This window comes from Astatotilapia calliptera, chromosome 16 (genome assembly GCF_900246225.1).
Source record: "Astatotilapia calliptera chromosome 16, fAstCal1.2, whole genome shotgun sequence".
NCBI classification, from domain to species: Eukaryota; Metazoa; Chordata; class Actinopteri; order Cichliformes; family Cichlidae; genus Astatotilapia; species Astatotilapia calliptera.
Genome location: NC_039317.1, coordinates 19,678,023 through 19,696,831, shown reverse-complemented (window position 1 = coordinate 19,696,831; position 18,809 = coordinate 19,678,023). Strand labels below are relative to the sequence as shown.

Below are 18,809 nucleotides of genomic sequence, written 5' to 3'. Positions count from 1 at the left end.
TTCTGCGACATTTTGGTCAAGGTTGCGCATTTCTCTCCCGACTCCAAAACTCCAAAATACTAGATTTACACATCTGAAAATGTTATGCTTGTTGTATACTCAAACCGAGCAGAGCCTCATCTGGGGATTTTTCTCTCCATGTTTACAATCATATTCCTTGGTGGGAAAAAACTTCAAACCTCCACTTAACAATTCTGTTTAATCAGTGTTGGAATCTCTCCATATATATTTATTTTGACATGATCTGGCCCATTTTCCTGCGGTAAGATTTGTGTTCTCACCTACATGCTGTTCTTTTCCCTTTTGATACCCCTCCTGTCTGCCATGCATGAATTCTGTGTTTGCATCCAAACAGCAGAGCCTCCGGTTGCATTGCCAGTTCCAAACTGGATGAGATTTTTGTTTTTCTAGACCCGAAGCATGACTGCCACTGGCTCGTGGCATTGTGCGTGCAGATGTTGTCTCGTTGGTGTTTGCTTTTTAAATAATGCAACATGAGCGAACGGGCGCAGAAACACATCGGCGCTTTTTTGCTCCGCAAATTACATAATCATAAAGTGGAGATGTTTTAGGAGCAAAAAAGACAAATAAAAATCATCCTCAGCTCTGGATTTCTTTGTAATAAGCTGATGCAATATGCTTTATTTTGCAGTGATCATTTTCGTTCATTTTAGTTAAAAGTGCGTCTTAATTTCACAGGTACAGCCCGGACAACAAAGAGGCAGACGGAGATTACACCCATAAAAAAGATGTAAGTAGCAGAATATCAATGAGCATTTTCCTTATGCCTTACTAGCTGTGTATGTAAAAAATAAAATAAAATAAAACAATGCTGCTCCTCTACAAAGCAGCTTTAACCCAGATTATTCTTTGGGAATTTTTTGAGTCCTTGAGACAAAAGAGTTCTCTTGCTCCAACCTCCATCTCAGCGGAGAAGAAGACAGGGTGGTACAGGAACGAGAGAATCAAAAGGCTGGAAATTCACGGCTGAGAATAAATGCTCGCTCTTCCCTGAGGTGATTTGTCTTTGCGCTCTTCTTTCTACAGATGTTAGACCCCTTTTTTAGTAAAGACCTGAGGTTCTTTGGTAGCACTTTGATATCCTGCTCGGATTCAATATGTGAAATAGAAGAGCCACTCCGTGACTTGGAGCACATCACAGTCTTTGAAGTCTGATCCAATTTTTGCTGCTCACCATTTGATGTTGAAAGGATGAAATGAGGAAAATGTACAGTTTTTGCCAGTAACTCTGCTGAGCATATGTAAGATTAAAAAAGCAAAATCCTTTGGAGGATGTACTTAGAAATGTTAAGCAGATTAATACTTTCCTATAGCTCTTTTATTCAAAGATAAAATTAAATATGAGAGGAAGTCTGTATGTGCTGTTTTTCATACTCTCACAATTAAGTCAGTGTGGTGCTGTTTGCTAGGAGGTAGGGCTAGTAAAGGGGGGGGGGGGATATGCAATTGCATTAGCATTTGATTAACATTGCAAAGCACATTAATGGGTTTGAGTTATATGAGTGCCAAATTGTAAATTGTAAATAAATGAATACAACATCTACATGACTAAATTGAAAAAAAAAAAAAAAAAAACGCATTACAGGGCATGCTTTAACTTGTATATATTCATTCAGTGCTTTCATTGACATTGCTCTTCTGGGTGTGTTTACGCCTCCTCTTTCAAGGTTGGCCCTGACAGCCAAGACAGACAAGTGAAAGACATCAAGAGAGACAAAGGCAGAGCAGAAGACAGTGTAACGACGCCGTGCAGGGAGACGGCAAGGCTGCGAGACACGCAGTGTAAACAAGGTAAGCCCGAGCACAGAGCTGGCGGGTGCAGGTAATTACACAAAGAGACAGCAGAAATCCCGCTTTAATGGATAAAGTGCCATTTTTAATACGAGACCCCTTTCAACCTTTCATCCCAGCCAATCCCCTGCTGCCATTCTTTGTTGACAGCAAAAAAGAGCGGCATTATGGGCGATCATTTCTGTGGTATTTTAATAACTCAGGTCAGCTCATCATAAACGTCTCAAGGCAAGTGGAGGGGGGGGAGTTTCGAAGTGGCACGAGCACTTCAAAGCTTTCGTTCTCCTGCATGGCGGGCCCTTCACTAAGGATCTCATCAGTGACTCTAATAGACCTGCACAGTAACGGTGACACGAAAATACACAAACCCTGATTTGTTGAACATATGTTTGGTTTGCTTTTTGCCCCAGGCGACGAATTACATTAATTCCTGCTGCCTGGAAGGCTGAGTGGGTGGCTGTGCAGGGGGCCTCTGATTACGGCCGTCACCCAGCCCACCGCTAGGGTAGCCTTGGTAATGGGGCCCGGCCCTTCATTAATGTTATTAAAGGGGTATGAGGTAAGAGACCGAGGTGGAATAGTGTTTAGCGTTGCGGCTGAGAGATTATGGGGATTAGACATGATAATGTAACACAGACAGGGCTCTCCAGCAGGCCCGGGATTAGTGTCAGCACGCCACAGCAGGTCTGGGTTAGATAGCGGCTAATTCGGTAATGCTGCATACAGGTGACCCCCGCTCCCAGGCATCACTGCCGCTGAAGGGAGGCAGTGTTTGATGAATTTATAATGTCAAAGTGATTATTGAGAGGAAACATGGCGGTGAATGTGAGGGTATTTTGCCTAAACTGGTGCTTTGCTTTGCTTTTTTCCTCCAGTCGGTCCACATGTAAGTTTAAAATAATAGCTGAATGATTTTCTGTTTTTTTGTTTTTCTTTACAGTTTAAAGCCCAAGAATTTGTTCAAATGTAAAACAATGAATTCATAGCATCATTGCATCAATAATAAAGCATGCCCACAGTAAGGCTTCGTGGGTATACCTGTAAAGATGGCTTGTGTCAAATTGCTTTCTTTCCTAGATTAAGTAGTTTGAAGGACATTTTTGGGCGGTGCGAGGTGAAAGGAGAATAAAGCCACTACAAGCAAATGCAGAAGAAATGCTTCTGCAATTGTTTAAGCATCCTTTGATTGCTATGCATAAAATGTCCATCCTTAAGAAATTAAAATGCAAAAGTAATGTTTCTGGAAATGTTCCTCTTTATTTGTAAATAATTTTAAAAAAGCAGGTCGCTCATGTGCACTGAAGAAAAATTACATTTGATTTTGGATCACTGTGAAACATTGTACAAAAGACTTTGGTCAAAAAAGACTTTTAGGGTTCATGTTGATGTAACAAGGGGATTTTTGCAGTGATCTTGCAACCTCTGAGATTTATCCTGGGGGTAAATGAAGGTTAGTCTTTTAGTCTCTTTTCCTGCAGCACATCAAACTCTAATGCTTTTTTTAAGTAGGTAAGTTGTAAGTTTTCTAGATCTGACAGTTCAATTATGTTGAAATTTTCAACAGAAAAAATAGCCTGGACTAATTCCTTAGATATTATATGTGGAGAGATTTTCAGGTATTCATCATTGCCTCTTTTCCTGCTTCATTTATGTTCCTGCTTGTGGCTCTGACGTCTTTCAGGAAACCCCATTTGAATATGTTGAGGGAGGCCACAGTGGCTCATGCACCCAGGGCACACTTTGATCCCTGCAGATCTGAGGGTCTTTTTTTTTTCATCCCGAGGTTGAGCAAGTCATGGAAGCCTTGCCCTGCCAGATGTTTGGAGACCAGACTTCTTCCTGTGTCTCATCCTGCCGTCGCCTTTGGTGATCGCATTGGTTCTCTCGGGCTAGAGTTCGACCTGGAGTGTTTCAGGACACCAGTAGAGGGAAAAAAAAACAGAGAATTAACCGTGGTAATCGAATTACTCCACCCCTCCAGACACCCGCGCGCTCTCTACACGCTGCTCCCATTAAAGCCAAAACACCAGGGCGTGACCTGGAACCTCTCAATGTGTTTGACGGACGTTGGGTCTTTCCTGCATGATTTTAAAAAGCCTGGTGTTCAACTGAGAGATCTGTTTCACTGTATATCCGACACCAGGCTAAGCGACTGTTCTCCCTCTTTAGGCAGATACCCACAGTGCTGTATTTTATGATGGGGAGAGAGCATTAAAACACTTTGTACTCCAGGCGCTCACAGTTGTCTTCAACACCAACCTTTGATTTTTCTTTTTTTCTCTCTCTCGCTCTCTCAGCGGAAAAAGTTACACATACGCAGTGTTGTCTTGTAAGCTACACGTTCAAGGCGATGTCACCTTCCGTCACCTGTCTCCTGAGCACTAAATATTAATGCAACATGTTTGGAAATGAGTCACAGAGATGTGTGCAGAAAGAAAGCCTTTGCTAGCAAGCAGCAGATATGATCAGAGCGCTGCTTATGCTCCTCAGCGTGGTAAACAGGATGGTGCCGAGGATCAGTCAGAGCTGACTTTATGGTTTATGAAAGCTGAGCTACTTATGTTAACAGGCTTTTTGAAGATTATAGTTGTGGTAAACATACATGTCAAGAGAGAGACAGTGATAAAGTGGGGCTACGACACAGCCCAATTACCTCTGTGCCTCAGAAGATGGTTAACCTGCTGGCTTGAAAGGATGAAACAAGAAGAAGAAAAACAGGAAAATAGTTAAAGTAATGTCTTAATGGTTATAGTTGCATCCCCTCTGCACAGAACACGGTACAGTCAATAAGAATTGATTTGGGTTGTTGCTCCGAGCTGTTTCTGTGCTTTATAGCTGCAGCTGGGAGCGCTTGTTGGAAATGTGGGCGCAGTTTTTCCCCACACTGAGGTCATCCCACACTCACAAGAACATTTCACTTTCCTCTCCGCCTGCTCCTTCCCTCAGCTCTTAAACGTCTTCCCGCATGTCCTCCCACAAGGTTTGCAGCCACCAGGTGCTGCTCCACAACGCCCCCCCCCCCCCCACCCACCCCCCCCCCCCCCCCACATACACCAACACCATCACCACCAAAGCAGCATCACGGTATCAACATGCATCTGCCAGACAAATGATCCACCCTCTCCATGTTCTCTAGACAAATACTCTCCCTCCCTCTCGCTGTCTCTCAGCCTTTTGATTTATCTGTCTGTCTCCACATATCGCCGCGTCTCCACCGGATGCCTTCAGTTTTAGGCAAATTACAGGCTCGACGTAGCGGCAGCAGAGATTTGGAAGGGATAGGAAAGACTCAACTTAACGGAAGGAGTTGCCTCTGTCTGACGCTACCTACGTAATCCTCTTAATGTCAGTGGGAGTAGTTAACAGGATGTACTTCCAAACTACTCATCATCACAATTCCAACAGAATAATCTCCTCAGACATTAAAATCAAGGTGGAAAACGATGCTCAGAGTTCTCTGTGATTTTTCACATGTCGATTGAGTCACTTGGTGTACTTTAGCAAACTTTTCCAAGCACAAAATGCTATTAGGTTGTTAATTTACTAATTTTATTTAGCAAAATTTGCTGGTATTCCACTGATCAAGAGAGAAAAGGCTCAGTGCCCTTCATTTCCATATTTAATCTGTTTTTGGCTTTTCTTGTCATTCATCTCTCCCTCATCGTTCTTTATTCTTTTTTACTTGTCCTTCTTGGTCAGGGTTATAGATTACATGTATTAAGCTCGTGACAAATGATCGACTCCCACAATCAGATTTCTCCTCCTAGCAAGCATTTTTGTCAGGAGTCAAGTTCCAAAAGTTGCTGTCAGTGGAAATGATTGATTTCAGTGTGAAAAATTGCTTGTAAGTAACAACATCCTCTGCTTGCACTAGTGAAAACAGATGCAGGATCTGCCCCCTTTTTCTGCATTATCTGCGAGGCTTGATCAGTTCGGCTTCTAATTTAAAGCACATGACTGGCTATTAAAGGAATGAGAGAAAGTTCTGGAAATGCTCTTCCACTTTGCATATCTGGTTTGGGTCTTTGTTTGCAAGTTAAGAATAATATCTGTTACTGTTTGCGTGCATGTGTGTGCACGTTTGTGTGCATGCTGTCTGGGCTAATGTGTGCGTGGATGTGTGTGAAGAGGCGGTTGTGAGGTAAAGAGAGGGGTCTGGATTGCACATGCCTCATTTAGACATCAAAGGCCTCTGCTGATGATTTTTCCTTATAATCCATGCCTTTTGGTGCCTCTGCTCTCTCCATCTGAATAAACAAAACCCGAGCGGTTCTCTGTGGTCTGGGAGAAGTCAGGTGATTGCAGCACGTGACTTTGGAAGTAAATCGATACATCTCTAATTTATTCCACTAAAAATCCCTTTTAGCGGCTCTTTTATGTTGTTTCTGAAGAGCGTTCTGATTTTCAAGGGATTTCAAAGTGGTATTTAGAGATGTAATACGTCTCATCTGCTAGTCTTTGAAAATAAAAGAAGTACCTATCTCCCAAAAAAAAAAAAAGAATTCTTTTTATCTCAAGAAGCAAACATGTACAATATGTAAGTCTTTCACCAAGAAGAGCAAACACTGCTTGGCTTTCTTTTGATAGGGAGAAATCAATATTGCATGAAACTTACTGCCTCTGTATTCCCAGTTGGCTATTATTCCTCCCCACCCCAAACAGCAAACGTTACCCACGATCATTTAGCAAACCCTTGGTGTGAGCCGCTGCCTGACCCCTTCCCAGCTCTGCCCGCCCGTGTCCAAGCTGTGCTCCCATGCCAGAAGCCAGTTTGGCAGGCTCCCTGCCTGTAATGTATCTGCAGGAGCAGCATTCCTCTGGGGCTGGCCTGGATCAAATGACAATGGTTTCCCAAATGGAGGCACAGAGATGGGAGGCCTGACCCATCCTCTGATCTGCTACACGCTCTGATCGCTGCAGGTCAGGATGGATAAATTGTGAGGCTAAACCTCCTGTGAGATCTGCAGGGTTAGATACAGCACCTGAGCGATAAGAACTGCATCCGTAGAAACAGACACATTAATATCTCATCAATGTCAGTAGGAAAAAAAATGTCTTAGTAGAAACTGATAAAATAATAAAGCTGCTGAGAGATTTTGCAACATTTTCCATTAAAAACATCAAAGAGTGCAGTCGTTGTTGTGTGACTGTGGGTACTAAACTACAAGGTCATTGTCCTACATGATCATTTTTTTTATCACGTAGGCCCTTATTTTCCAAATTCGCCACCTCTGCCACATTTCAATAAATTTTTATTGAAAGTTCTACGTCACCATCCTGACAAAGAGGAGCTGTAAAAGAGCGAATTCCAGTGCCAGTACCGTATCCCACAAATCTGAAGTAAGCGACCCCGAGCCAATGCTGAATATTTTTCTTCTTTTTGCACAAATGCCACCTCTCAACCAAGTTTCATGAAATCCATCTGAGTAGCTTTTACATAACTTTGCAGGAAAACAGACAAGGTTCCACATTTGGCTTCTGTCTTGATAGTGGTATTTGCAGTAAACACAGCTTCAGTTGTAGGGAATGTAATTTGGAGGTATTTAGTCTTTTCGTTTTAGATCAGTTAATACTTTTCACCTACTGTGACATTTGCTGGGAAAAAAGATATCCTCAAGGGGTTAGAATCTATCCTGACCTGAACACGATTAAAACAAAATTTTCACTAGCTGTTGAGAGTTGTGGGGGGATCGGCCAACAAACAGATGTTGTCATTCCTCGCAGTACGACTAAAAGTGATGCAGAGTTTTGTTTGTTTCGCAAAGCCGTTTGAAGCTCATGTTTACAGACACCAACTGGTAGAAAACAGTGTTTACATTTATTTATCTATTTATTTAGCAGGATTTATGTTAATTAGCTGCAGCTGAGTAAACTTACTGGCCACAGTTTTCTTTACAGCCAGTCATCGGGTTTAGCTTTCACTTGCTACAGTTCTTGGGACACAGTTAAAGCATCAGCTAAAGAAACCTATTATGCTCATTTCCTACCCTATATATTTTTTTAAATGTAAAAGAATAACTGACTGAGAAAGACTCACAGTTTAAAGTAATCCTTGTTCATCTCATAGTAGGCCTTGGCGTGGCCCCCTGAGACTTTTTACCTCCCTTTCCCTTCAGCCCAGCTTCTTTCTGATTGGCTGTCCCTCGCGAACAGAAGATTTGAACAGCAGGTGGGTAGGACTGCTGTGCTCACAGCAAGAGCTGCCTGAGAAGACAATATTGAGGATATTCATAAACAGACATATAAAAGCACGAGTAGAAAAAATAGAAAAAAAAAAGAAACAGAGCTTCAAAAGCAGACTGATGTCTGAGCTTTTGTCTCACAGGGATTACTTGTACATACTCTGGCCTCATTATTATCTTTAGCCATGTTTATAAGGAGTATCCAAAGCTGTAACTGTATATATATATATATGTACATGTAAAGAAAGAGGAAAGACATAAATCCCCTTTAATTTAATTTCACTTGAGGTTTCCAAATGTTGTTTTTCTGCATTTTCAACATAATCTATGAATCACTCAAGTCATCAGGGAATTGGGTATTGTCCTAATTGCACTATATGCAGGTAAGAGTTTGCATTATTCTTAAATACTTGTGGACGTGCTGTCACAGCTAATGTGTTTTGTTGAAAGCACAGAGTACGCAGTCTGTTTCATAATACGATTTAATTTCAAAAGTCTGTTCAAGGACGTTAGGATTCATTATTTGTGATTGAGGGCTTTGATGCAATTTCAGGGGAATAAAACATTTGCTTATCAAAACCATTTTCTGCATCATTAGCAGAACAACGTCCTACATACAGACATTGTTTAACTGAGACGTAAAGTGTGAACATTTTATTTGTGCTGATTTTTCTCTTCGTTGCAGCATGTCATGCTCTTTCAGGTTTCAAAGGCTAAGCAAGAGCATAATGTCCAATTAATTTTAATGTGAGACTAAAACCTAAGTGCTTCTGATGCATCCAAACACAGCTGCTTTTTTTTTTCCTGAGCTATTTGCCTCAGTACATGAGATTTCTTCCAAATATCCTCAAATACTCAGGGGTAACGGGGATCCACACAGCGGACAGTTAGCACCTCTGAGGCATGGGTAGATAAGATTCACGGTAAAAGTTGGCTAATATCTCAAAACTGACAGGAACTTTCTGGGCATTTACAAAGTGTGACTTTAGTAAACCTGTGCTGGTTTGAATAACATCAAGAAAGCCGAGGAAAGATTGAAGGGGTGGCGGGGGATCCTGCTCTTTGATGTATAGGATTGAGATGTGATGAGGTCTGTTCAAAGTGAGTACAAAGTAGTGTTAAGATGGAAAAGGCAAATGCAGCTTTAGTCAAGGTAGAGAAGCAGAGGTAGCAAGACATGATGAAGAAATGTCCTGTCTCACATGAAATGCAGGCAAAGAGGATGAAACGTTGTCAGACATTAAATATAGATGGTGAGCTTTAAAAACACACTTTTGTAACCAATGAACTTTGAAATGCTAAGCAAGGTGTAGTAAGGAAGAGCAGCCAGCCCTTATTACTGTGTTATGTTTGAATATCCACATTGTCACATTTCTAATTGTCTTTGGTAAGCCAATAAGATTTCCCTTTCTGTGGTGCAGTTGGGAAGAACAGCCTTCACACATCTGCAGAGAAGAAATCACTCAGTAAGACAGGATCTGAATGTAGTAATTGCTTTTTATTCCTTTTGACACACTGACCGCAGCTTCCATGTGTCACTCATTTGAGTGGAAATTGGAAGGGTGAAAATCTACATCTAGAATCCTGCAGACCTGCTTAGTCAGGCTCTTATTGAAGTGTGCACGGTGAAAATATGTATTTATTGGCCATAAAATAGACGTCACTTCTCTTTAAAACCGCTAAAACTTTTAAATGTTAAATTGCATTCACTTGTGTTTGGGTGGCATAACCATAGACCACATATGGGCATAGCCACAGTGACGTCACCCATTGGTTTATGGACTCCCGCTTGGAAGCCTCGACTTGAGCTTTTTTACCATATTGGAAGAAAGGGGAGGCTCTGACTGAGGGGGAAAAGGGCACTGCACATTCTAACAGCAGTACTTGTCAATTACAAAGTAGCCATGCTCTAAAACATACTCATCTTTATCGTCTCTTGAAGTACAATGGGGGCCACAATTTACAACATGAGCATCAGTTTATATTCTGTAAGACCTAAATCTTGCTATTGAGACTATAAATTTATCAGATAAGTGTTTACCACATACATAGATTAAGTGAGAACTAAGACCATTTTCCAATAGACTTCCATAAACTAAGATTCCTTTTTTTTTTTTTACCCAGAGGAGTCGCCCCCTACTGGATATGAGTAAGAATGCAGGTATTACTGCACTGGTTTTACTATGTTGATCTATGACTTATAAGCTCTGATAGATATGACACTGTAGTATCATCACATTTTTCTCCCTGCAGCCATCCTTCGTCTCATCTAACTAGTGTTTTTCCCCAAAATGTCACCCTGTTGGATTCCACTTTATTTTCCAGTCTTTATTACTTTGTTTGAATTTTACCATCACGCAGAGCTCTCTGCCTCTGCCATTAACACTTTGACATTTTCACTAATTTCAGTTGTGGTACACTGGAAATTGCCACCTGACCCTAATAGTGTATATTGTCAAATAGTTAATTAATTCTGTGTAGCTAATCATAAGCCTCTGCATACTCGTGTAATCCAGAAAACTATCAATGCTCCACTGAACAATCCTCCGCTGACTACTACTGCTGCAATTAGTAGATGTATAACTGATCAGCAGCACACTTTTTGATGTTTCCTTTAATAGGTTAAGGAATTGGATAGAAACAGGCAGTTTTGCATTTTGGAGAATTGTTTTCTGGTTATTAAACTACCACACGTTTCTGGGTAATAAGTCACAGCATTAAACACAATATGTACTCTGTTATCTTTATTTATTCTAAGAAGAATGCTGCAGGCATAAGTCAGCATTAATTCCAGCACTGTGAATAGTATCCTTATGTGTTAAACCATCAACTAATATTACTGTTTTATGAGATTAAGGCCACAAGTTAGTATTTTAAATTTTTAATGCACAGATATTAACATTTTATTGTTAGCAGGTCCTGTTGTTACCAATATACTATTATTAACTGATTTTGCTTCATAATCATACACTTGTTTCCACATTATTACACCCACTTTCTACCCTCTTAGTACCAATTATGTGATATTAGTCTTATAACTACTACTGTTAACTACTTGGCATGTGGCTCTTTTGTCCTGGCTACCTCTCCTCACACCCAACCAGTTATGGCAGATGGCTGGCCTTCCCTAAACCTGAGTTTTTCCTCCCCAACTGCACACAGGGGGCTGTCCGATTGTTGGAGTTTCCTCTGTATTGTAAAGAGTTGAATTGGCTATTACTCGGTAATAATCCCTTATTAACCAAAGTAATACAAAGCTAGACTAGAAGGTGCTGCCCAAATGTTTCTCCTCAAACAACAGATACTAAGATTTCTCATCTTGTAAAGATAGTCATTTAATACCCTATAAACTCTTAAGTACCCAAGATTCCAAATACTTATTTTCCATTTGTTACAATCACACATCCATTGAATATTTGCAATGAGCAGTACTCATTACTGAGTGAAATACAGTTAATGAGATTATCTGCACTTTTAAATGCTGACCTACTTTTTCTGTGCCTACATCCTGCAGAGTTGAGTGATCCAGGACTGTCAGCAACAAATATGAGATCTTTCTTAGCTTAAAACTACTGACGTTATTACCAGGATGAACTCTTCTCTGAGTGTGAAGGTGAACTTTTCATGAACGCACGGTGTCACTTCTGCCTGTTTCTTTTGTAATTCGGCTACTACAAACATCCCCCGCTGTGCACCTGTGATAGATGCGGTTTATGTAATAATAATAAGCTGTTATTGAGTCATCTCATCAATGAAATGACATAATCTCACTTAAGTCAATTTAAAGTGTTTCTGTCACTTTTGCGTCACACACGGGCGCCGATTTAAAAAGAAGGCAGAATCGGTTTACCGCCGCTGTCATCATCGTCGGCATCATGTTGGAGCTTGTTGTTGTTTTTGCCTGGTTGGATCACTGCCCTCGTTTCCTCTGTTGCAGGTCCAGTGATGAAGCTGCAGCAGAGAACTCCTCGCCGGCGGGGCCAGCAGCCCAAGCTGCTCAACAGCCCCGAAGACAGCCTGTACTACAACCAGCTAAATGTGAGTTCAAAGTGCCGATAAAGGCCTTTGTCTGACTTTGGTTCCACATGATAATACAATTAAACCTACCTGTGCCAGACCCTGGAGCCCCACCCCCACGCTTCTCTGCCTCTTGTCTTGAACATGTGCTTATGCTCTTTATCTGTTGCTTTCATGTCAGGATGTCTGCCTTCACGGTGAATAATTGATGTGGTTTATCAAAGCTGAGCAAGATGCATGCTTCATCAGACTCACTTGAGCCCTTTGATCAGAAAAAAATTATGCTGTGACTTCTGATATTATCAGCATCTGCTCGCATTCAACACAAAATCACTTTGAATTAAAAATTAATGACTCTCTGCTCATCTTTTGACTGTGTGCTCTTGGCCCTTTCCTCAGAGAACTCTGGATTACCAGGGGAGCAAGAGGAAGCCGAGAAAACTTGGGTAAATAACTGCTTTCCTACTTACAGCAACTCTAAACAGAGCAGGCCCTTTGTGGAATAGGAGAATCCAGAAATGGAGTTGTTTTCTTATAATGTAAATGGAGAGCCGAAAATAACAGGGTTTTTATGAGGAGATGCTCTGCGTCATTGGAGAGGGGGTTACATATTAGGGCCTTTGTCATCATGCTAATTTTAACTGTTGAAGGTCTGCACTGTGCCTGTACTGTAATTGACGTTCTATTTCAGAGCAGTATGCTTAAGCAAACACCTCATCTCAGGTGCATCTGCAAATAATACTATTGCAAATGTCTAGCTTTACACAATATTAAACTAAAAAAAGGCACCATTCCTCTATCACAGTAATGTCTCACCACTATCTTTTTGTCTCCTTAAAAAAAATCACAGTCAAATCAAAGTGCTGGATGGAGAAGATGAGTACTACAAATTACTGTCAACTGTGGAGTCGATCCCTGAGGAAGAGCACTCAACCACCGCCCCTACCCACCCTTTCTAGTTGGGCCCCTCGTCAGTCAGAGCTGAACCTTACAAGCATGTCAGCCGGTAAGACAGACGCTTCAGACGTGTAGACAGACACTCCAAAGAACATCCTCTGCTTTGGATGTGCTTCGGTATGTGGAGCAAGTAGCAGCGGTGCAGAATAAGCGACCTGCGCGAGCCGTGCCCTCGTCTGCTAATGCAAAGCGATCAGAAGGTGTTTACAGGAGCAATTCGCTCGTCATCAGTGACAGTGTTAGGATAGTTTCTTCCTTCGACTCAGAGTTTGGAACACATAGTTCTACTAGATTCTACTAGACTAGACGTACTAGATTTCTACCTCGTGTGCACAATTTTTCCAGTCTTGTTTTTTCTTTTATTACGATAACTTTAACTCTAGTAAGTTACACATCCGAGCTTCTGTTATATGTGTTCTACTGCATGGTAAAGAATTTTATTTCTAGAGGCTGAAATCCTGCATGTAATCTTCAAATTGCAATAAAAATGGTGCAGAAATTCATAAAAACCCACATAAGAGAAGGATAAAGAGGAAGTAACATTGTCCCAAATATCCAAGCTCCACGGGGCTGCATATAGTGAATATTCCTATTGTCCATGTAGCTGTTAATTGGTTTATTGATTGATTCTTTAGTCTAACTAGTTTAGTTTAAAAAAAGATAAAAGGAAGCACGTCTTATATATCCTCTTATATTCATGACTAGATAAATTATAAGCTCATTAAATGGCCATTGATAATTTTCAGTTGTTTTTCTAAGGGTTGAATTGAGCCATCATTTCTCTGTTACAATGAAGTGCCCCTCATTTTGCAGGCAGTGCGCTGCTCAGCTCAGTGGGGTTAACTTGACGTGGAAACATCTACCTATTCCCGAGCATTACGTCTATTGTCTAAGACGGATCCGGAGACAAATCCTCGTGAAACCCAAAACTCTTTCGACGAGTTCTCCCACAGCGAGTTGCCTGTAGTTAAAGGGGCTTTGTGCTGTCTGAGAGCTGGAATCACCACACATAGCTTCACAGAGGCAGAGCTAGAACTCACTTTGAATTTCACCCTAAATACAGGAATTTTCTTTTAAGATGTGAAGTGTCGGAAATGCAGGGCTGGCGAGTTGATTTGTAGAGCTTTTTTTTTTTTCTTTTCAATTTGCATATCATTTACTGCATCTCCCTTTGTTGACACCCGAGGGCCTGAGAGGAGATTTTGATCTTAATAGGAAGAGTAGGGTGGTATGACTGAGGATCTCATCCTCCTTATACTCAGCGGGGAAAACATTAGAGCTCTGCCTTGATAGCAAACCCAGCTCCACTTAGGTTCAGATTCACAGGAATCCTGGTGGGTTTAACGAGGTCCAGGGTGTTCATCAAATCCTACAGCTCAATGCTGTGAGGGTCAGACTCGGGTTGAGACACTGAGGCTTTACTACTTTACTACTACAAGCTGTAGTAGTAATCTTTGATTTTCCTTCTTTAACCTCTCAAGTCTCCTTTTAATTTTCTGCATGGTTGACGCTTTTGTCTCTATTTTTTTGTCACTTGACACCACTGTGGTTTAAATCTGCCATTTTCCAACCATAACTGTGCTGTTTGTTGTTTTAAACAGCCACAGCGTCTTTAGTGGTGATGTGGTTAATCCACATAGGTTTAAAAGTTGCACATACTGTCTCCTGTGAGGAAGACATAAATAGAGGTAGCTAAAAGGTGTTTACATCTTTCAGTAGACTTACTGCAAGGTACGCATATTTAATGTTATTAAGCCTTTGGTTGAGCTGGTCTTGAGCTGATTGAGCTTTTTATAGCATAACATCAATTGATGAGGGCTTTTTTTCTCTATGCTTTATAGCCTTGTGACAAAGTTTGGGAGTTCTGGACAAAAATATCTGAAAATATTTGTGATATTTATAAATTCTGTTCTGATCCAGATTTTTTTTTAGGTAATATTTTAAGAATTAGAGCTATAAAATAAAGAGAAAAGACAAACTAGCATCACAAGAGGCAGACTGATTAGATATTCTGATGATAGACTGAATTGTGCCCACAGTACAAGGGTCATATAAATTGAGTTATGTATCCCAGATCTCCCAGGAGTACTAGACTACAAAATGTGCCCATTATAAATGAAGACATGTGTTGACAGCCACATATTTGGTGAATTTAAGTGGTGAGAGTATAAATATAATGTATAAATAAGTAAAGTATAAATAGCTGAAATACTCTAAAACTGAACACGGCACAGTTTACAATAAAATACGAAAGGAACATTTTTGGTTTTTCTAAATTAAGATTTTATAATTAAGCTAAAAAAAAAAACTATTTTTCAGTTTATTGTCATATTTAAGTCCATAAAAATTCAAAGCGTAAAAACCCCGGACCACTGGCAGTGTTATAATGTAGTGTCACAGTTACTTGAGAAGCATTTCACCTCCGGTCGTAGCCACAGATCCTGCAATAATTAAAATCCTCGTTGTGCATTACTCCCTTGCTGGGATAGTTGGTTCCTCTGAAGAGCAGTCTGAAATAGGTCACCCCAGCACCCTGTAGTGCATCTTAAAAGTACACTGAATCAATTAAGTGTGATCATGCTCCCTTGATTATTTTGGCCCTGTTTTACCACAGAGAGGAATTTCAAATAGGCTCGCTAGTTTGAATAACAAGGTTGGACTGTAGTGACAAATGGTGCCAGAGTGGGTGTTTCTTCCCCTGTTTTCCTCTGCCAAATTAACTCCCTGGCTGATTGCCTGCTTTAGCATATGAGAGGAGGTGAGCAGAGGTGTGCGCGTAATTGCCTCGGATAGCTGATTATGTGTTGCAAAAAGGCAAATGTTATGAAATGCTGTTGTCATTCCGATGAGGGATGTTCTGACCTGACGAACCAAACCCCTTGTGTTTGTTTAGCCTCTGGGTCATTTTGGGGGACAGCGGGTAGGTTAGGCCAGCGTTGGAGGCCTGACACCTGTGTTTTCTTTAATACGTTTTTGTAAAAAAAAAAAAAAAAGCCCAAAAAAGCAGCTCCTTCTTGTTTTCCCTCATTAAATCTGACAACATCTGGTGTGCGGGAGAGGACTCCTTTAATGTGGCTAACGTTACTGCTGCTGTTATTCTTGCCATTTTAGCTATTTGCTTCATGTGCTGCACATTCATTAAAGCTACATCCAAGGCAGCTCCAAACACTGTTATCCAAAGTTTTTAAACCACCTTTATGAAAATCGCCTGCGCTGCAGCCTTAACAAATGATGAAAAGCTTTTATTTTCTAAAGAAGCATACTTACCTTTTCACCTAATAGTGATGTCTCACTTCAAAGAGGGAACACGATTAGGCCAACATTGTCCTGTTTCTCTATCCTTTGAGTTCAAAGGGAGAGTTTCGATGCAGCATTTCATGTGCAGCCTTTTCAAATACTGTTTTAATGCAGTTTACGTGCTTTTCATATCCAGATCTGTCACATTTCCACCACACTAAATGTATCTTGCTATATTATGGTTGCATACCATATGTTGGGATTTTTTGTGAGTAAAGAATTAATGCCTTGCTTCATAATGCAGACTACTAAAATAGCTACAAACTCAGCATTGCAGTGCTGTTTGCTGGCTAGCGTTGGAAAGAGTGACATGCAAGAGTGTCAGCCAGATGTCAGATGTATGTGAAAGGGCAAAAAAAGAGAAACATGCCCTAAGAATGCAGTAATAAAGAAACTTGTTGAGCAGGTTAAAAGCACAGGGAGGAAGAGGAAGAGGAGGAAGAAGGAGATAAAAGAGTCCGTTGAGCACATACATCAAAGGTCTCTTAATGACAAGGGATGCCATTAGGGTTACAGTCGCTTTTGTTTCAGCTTCCTCTCACCTGCAGTTTGTCGAGGGTGCTCCATGCGCTGTTTTTGTTTTTGGCATTTGCATGAATGTAAAATGCATGCATGAGAGGAGGAAAGAGTTTGCTAATCTTACAAGTGACTAAATGTTTTGGTCCAAATTACAGCTACCTTTTCATTTGCAAAGGAGACATCTTACCCTTGATGTGAGAGGGACAAAGCTGGAGAAAGCCAGCATAGAACAATAGGAACAATATGGGAAAGCTGTTATCCTGTATGCCATGAAATTTATTGACTTAAAAGTTTTTTGGGTGCCTCCGGTGCTGGAATGGGATTTGACAAATCAGAGCGTGAAATTATGATTAGCCCCTCTCAGTTTGTCGAGGGAGCGGGGCACTAGCAGACTTGGCATGGCCAAAGGTGTAACCTGTTTTGTTTTGCCCCAGCATTGCTTTCCCAGATGGTGGGACCAGCTGCCGTTGAATAAACGCTGGACTGGTAACAGTGTGAGAATTACCACGGCCTTGTTTCGGTTTGGGATGCATAGCTGAAAGGTTGTCATTTTTGCCACTGCCAGGAGGAACCGGAGCGGTCACCTGGTGTTCAACCAAACAACCTTGATTGAGGTCACACTAAAGTAGTATACAGTGTAATTGTTTTAATACTTTCCTTATATGGCCCATGAAATACTTTTTTTTACCAGAAGACTCTTAAAATAAAGGTGGACATTTGCAAATTGCTTATAAATTGTGTTTTTTAGTTTATTTGCTCAGTTTTCTAAAGTAGAGAAGTGGCTTAACACAGTTCTTGAATAGAAACAGGGTTTTTTTAGGCAAACAAGCTGTAACTATATAGCACATTTCAAACAACTTAAATTAACAACAAAATGGAAATAAAAAATATTTATGTAACACCAATACAAAATTATGAAAGATAGCCATAAAAGACAGGTAGTTAACACAGTATTTATCTTTTATTATTTCAGGTAGATACAATACTTGTGTGAAGAAGGAGGACATTTTTTCCATGCAGATTATTTATCTTTTATTTGTTTTTGCTCCTCCAATATCGGTTAAGTCATACTAACATTAATTTTATATAAATCTGAGCAAATTAAAGATCTTCTAATTAAAGACCCAGGCATTTTTTCGTGACTCCTAATACTATTGTACATGGGGGGAAAACAAAGTTCATTTTGAACAACTCTAAAATCTCAAGAATAGCTTAATAAATGCCTCTCTTCAGAAATGCCATTATATCTGCCAGTGTACCAGTTGATGGGGCGATCCACTTTCTCTGTATATTAACTTTCATGGCTAGCTCTGCATAGTAATCATGGCAACATTCAATGATGTATTATTGACTCTCTGAGGTCAGAGCTACTTTGCCTGTTGTCGGTTTGCCTGATCTGAATTTGTTTCTGCCACTGGAAAATAAATAAGTGGATAAAAATTTGGTTAGTACCTCAAAATTTTGCCTTGCTGACCAAGTATCTTGACATTTTGGCTTACTTCTGATTAACTTGAAATTTTGGGATACATAACTCAAAATTTACAATTTAAAATTTGACTGGCAAAAAAACCTGCAGAGATGCCATATTAATATAAAAATCTATAGAAATACACATATAAAAGGGGGGGGGGGGGGGGGGGGCACTTGCATTGAAACTCCTATAAGGCAAAAACGGCATTAAGCATTGCATAGCTATATAGTGACATATTCTGCCACAATATCTGACAGCTTGTTACGTCTCCTCGAGGGCAGAAGGGGATAACACAACAACTCTGGAAACCCGGTACAGGTGTTATAAAAAAGTTTAATGGCAGCGCGCTCACAAAATAAATAACCCAAATTCAAACAACAAATGCGGGGGAGAAAGGGACAGTTTGGTGTTTTTTTTTGGCACAACCTAAAAGACAAAACCAAAACTTAGCTGAGCTATTATCCTAGAAAAACAAAAAAAGGGGGGAAAGACTCTAAACCTCAATTCAAAACAAGCTCAAAATTACATGGGTGGCACCAACCTACTTACCTAGT

The 18,809-nt window shown here is 40.5% G+C and overlaps 1 protein-coding gene across 6 annotated transcripts in view; it reads left to right on the top strand.

The window, feature by feature from the left end:
• Window positions 1-18,809, top strand: part of myo3b (myosin IIIB) — a 70,074-nt gene that overhangs the window by 49,218 nt on the left and 2,047 nt on the right. For all 6 annotated transcript variants that reach the window (XM_026144906.1, XM_026144905.1, XM_026144904.1 and 3 more), the window contains 5 exons: window positions 700-751; window positions 1,689-1,812; window positions 11,932-12,032; window positions 12,411-12,457; window positions 12,862-13,017. In XM_026144906.1, the coding sequence (XP_026000691.1) occupies window positions 700-751; window positions 1,689-1,812; window positions 11,932-12,032; window positions 12,411-12,457; window positions 12,862-12,970 (433 nt within the window). In that variant the 3' untranslated portion in view covers window positions 12,971-13,017. The remainder of the gene's footprint in view (window positions 1-699; window positions 752-1,688; window positions 1,813-11,931; window positions 12,033-12,410; window positions 12,458-12,861; window positions 13,018-18,809) is intronic.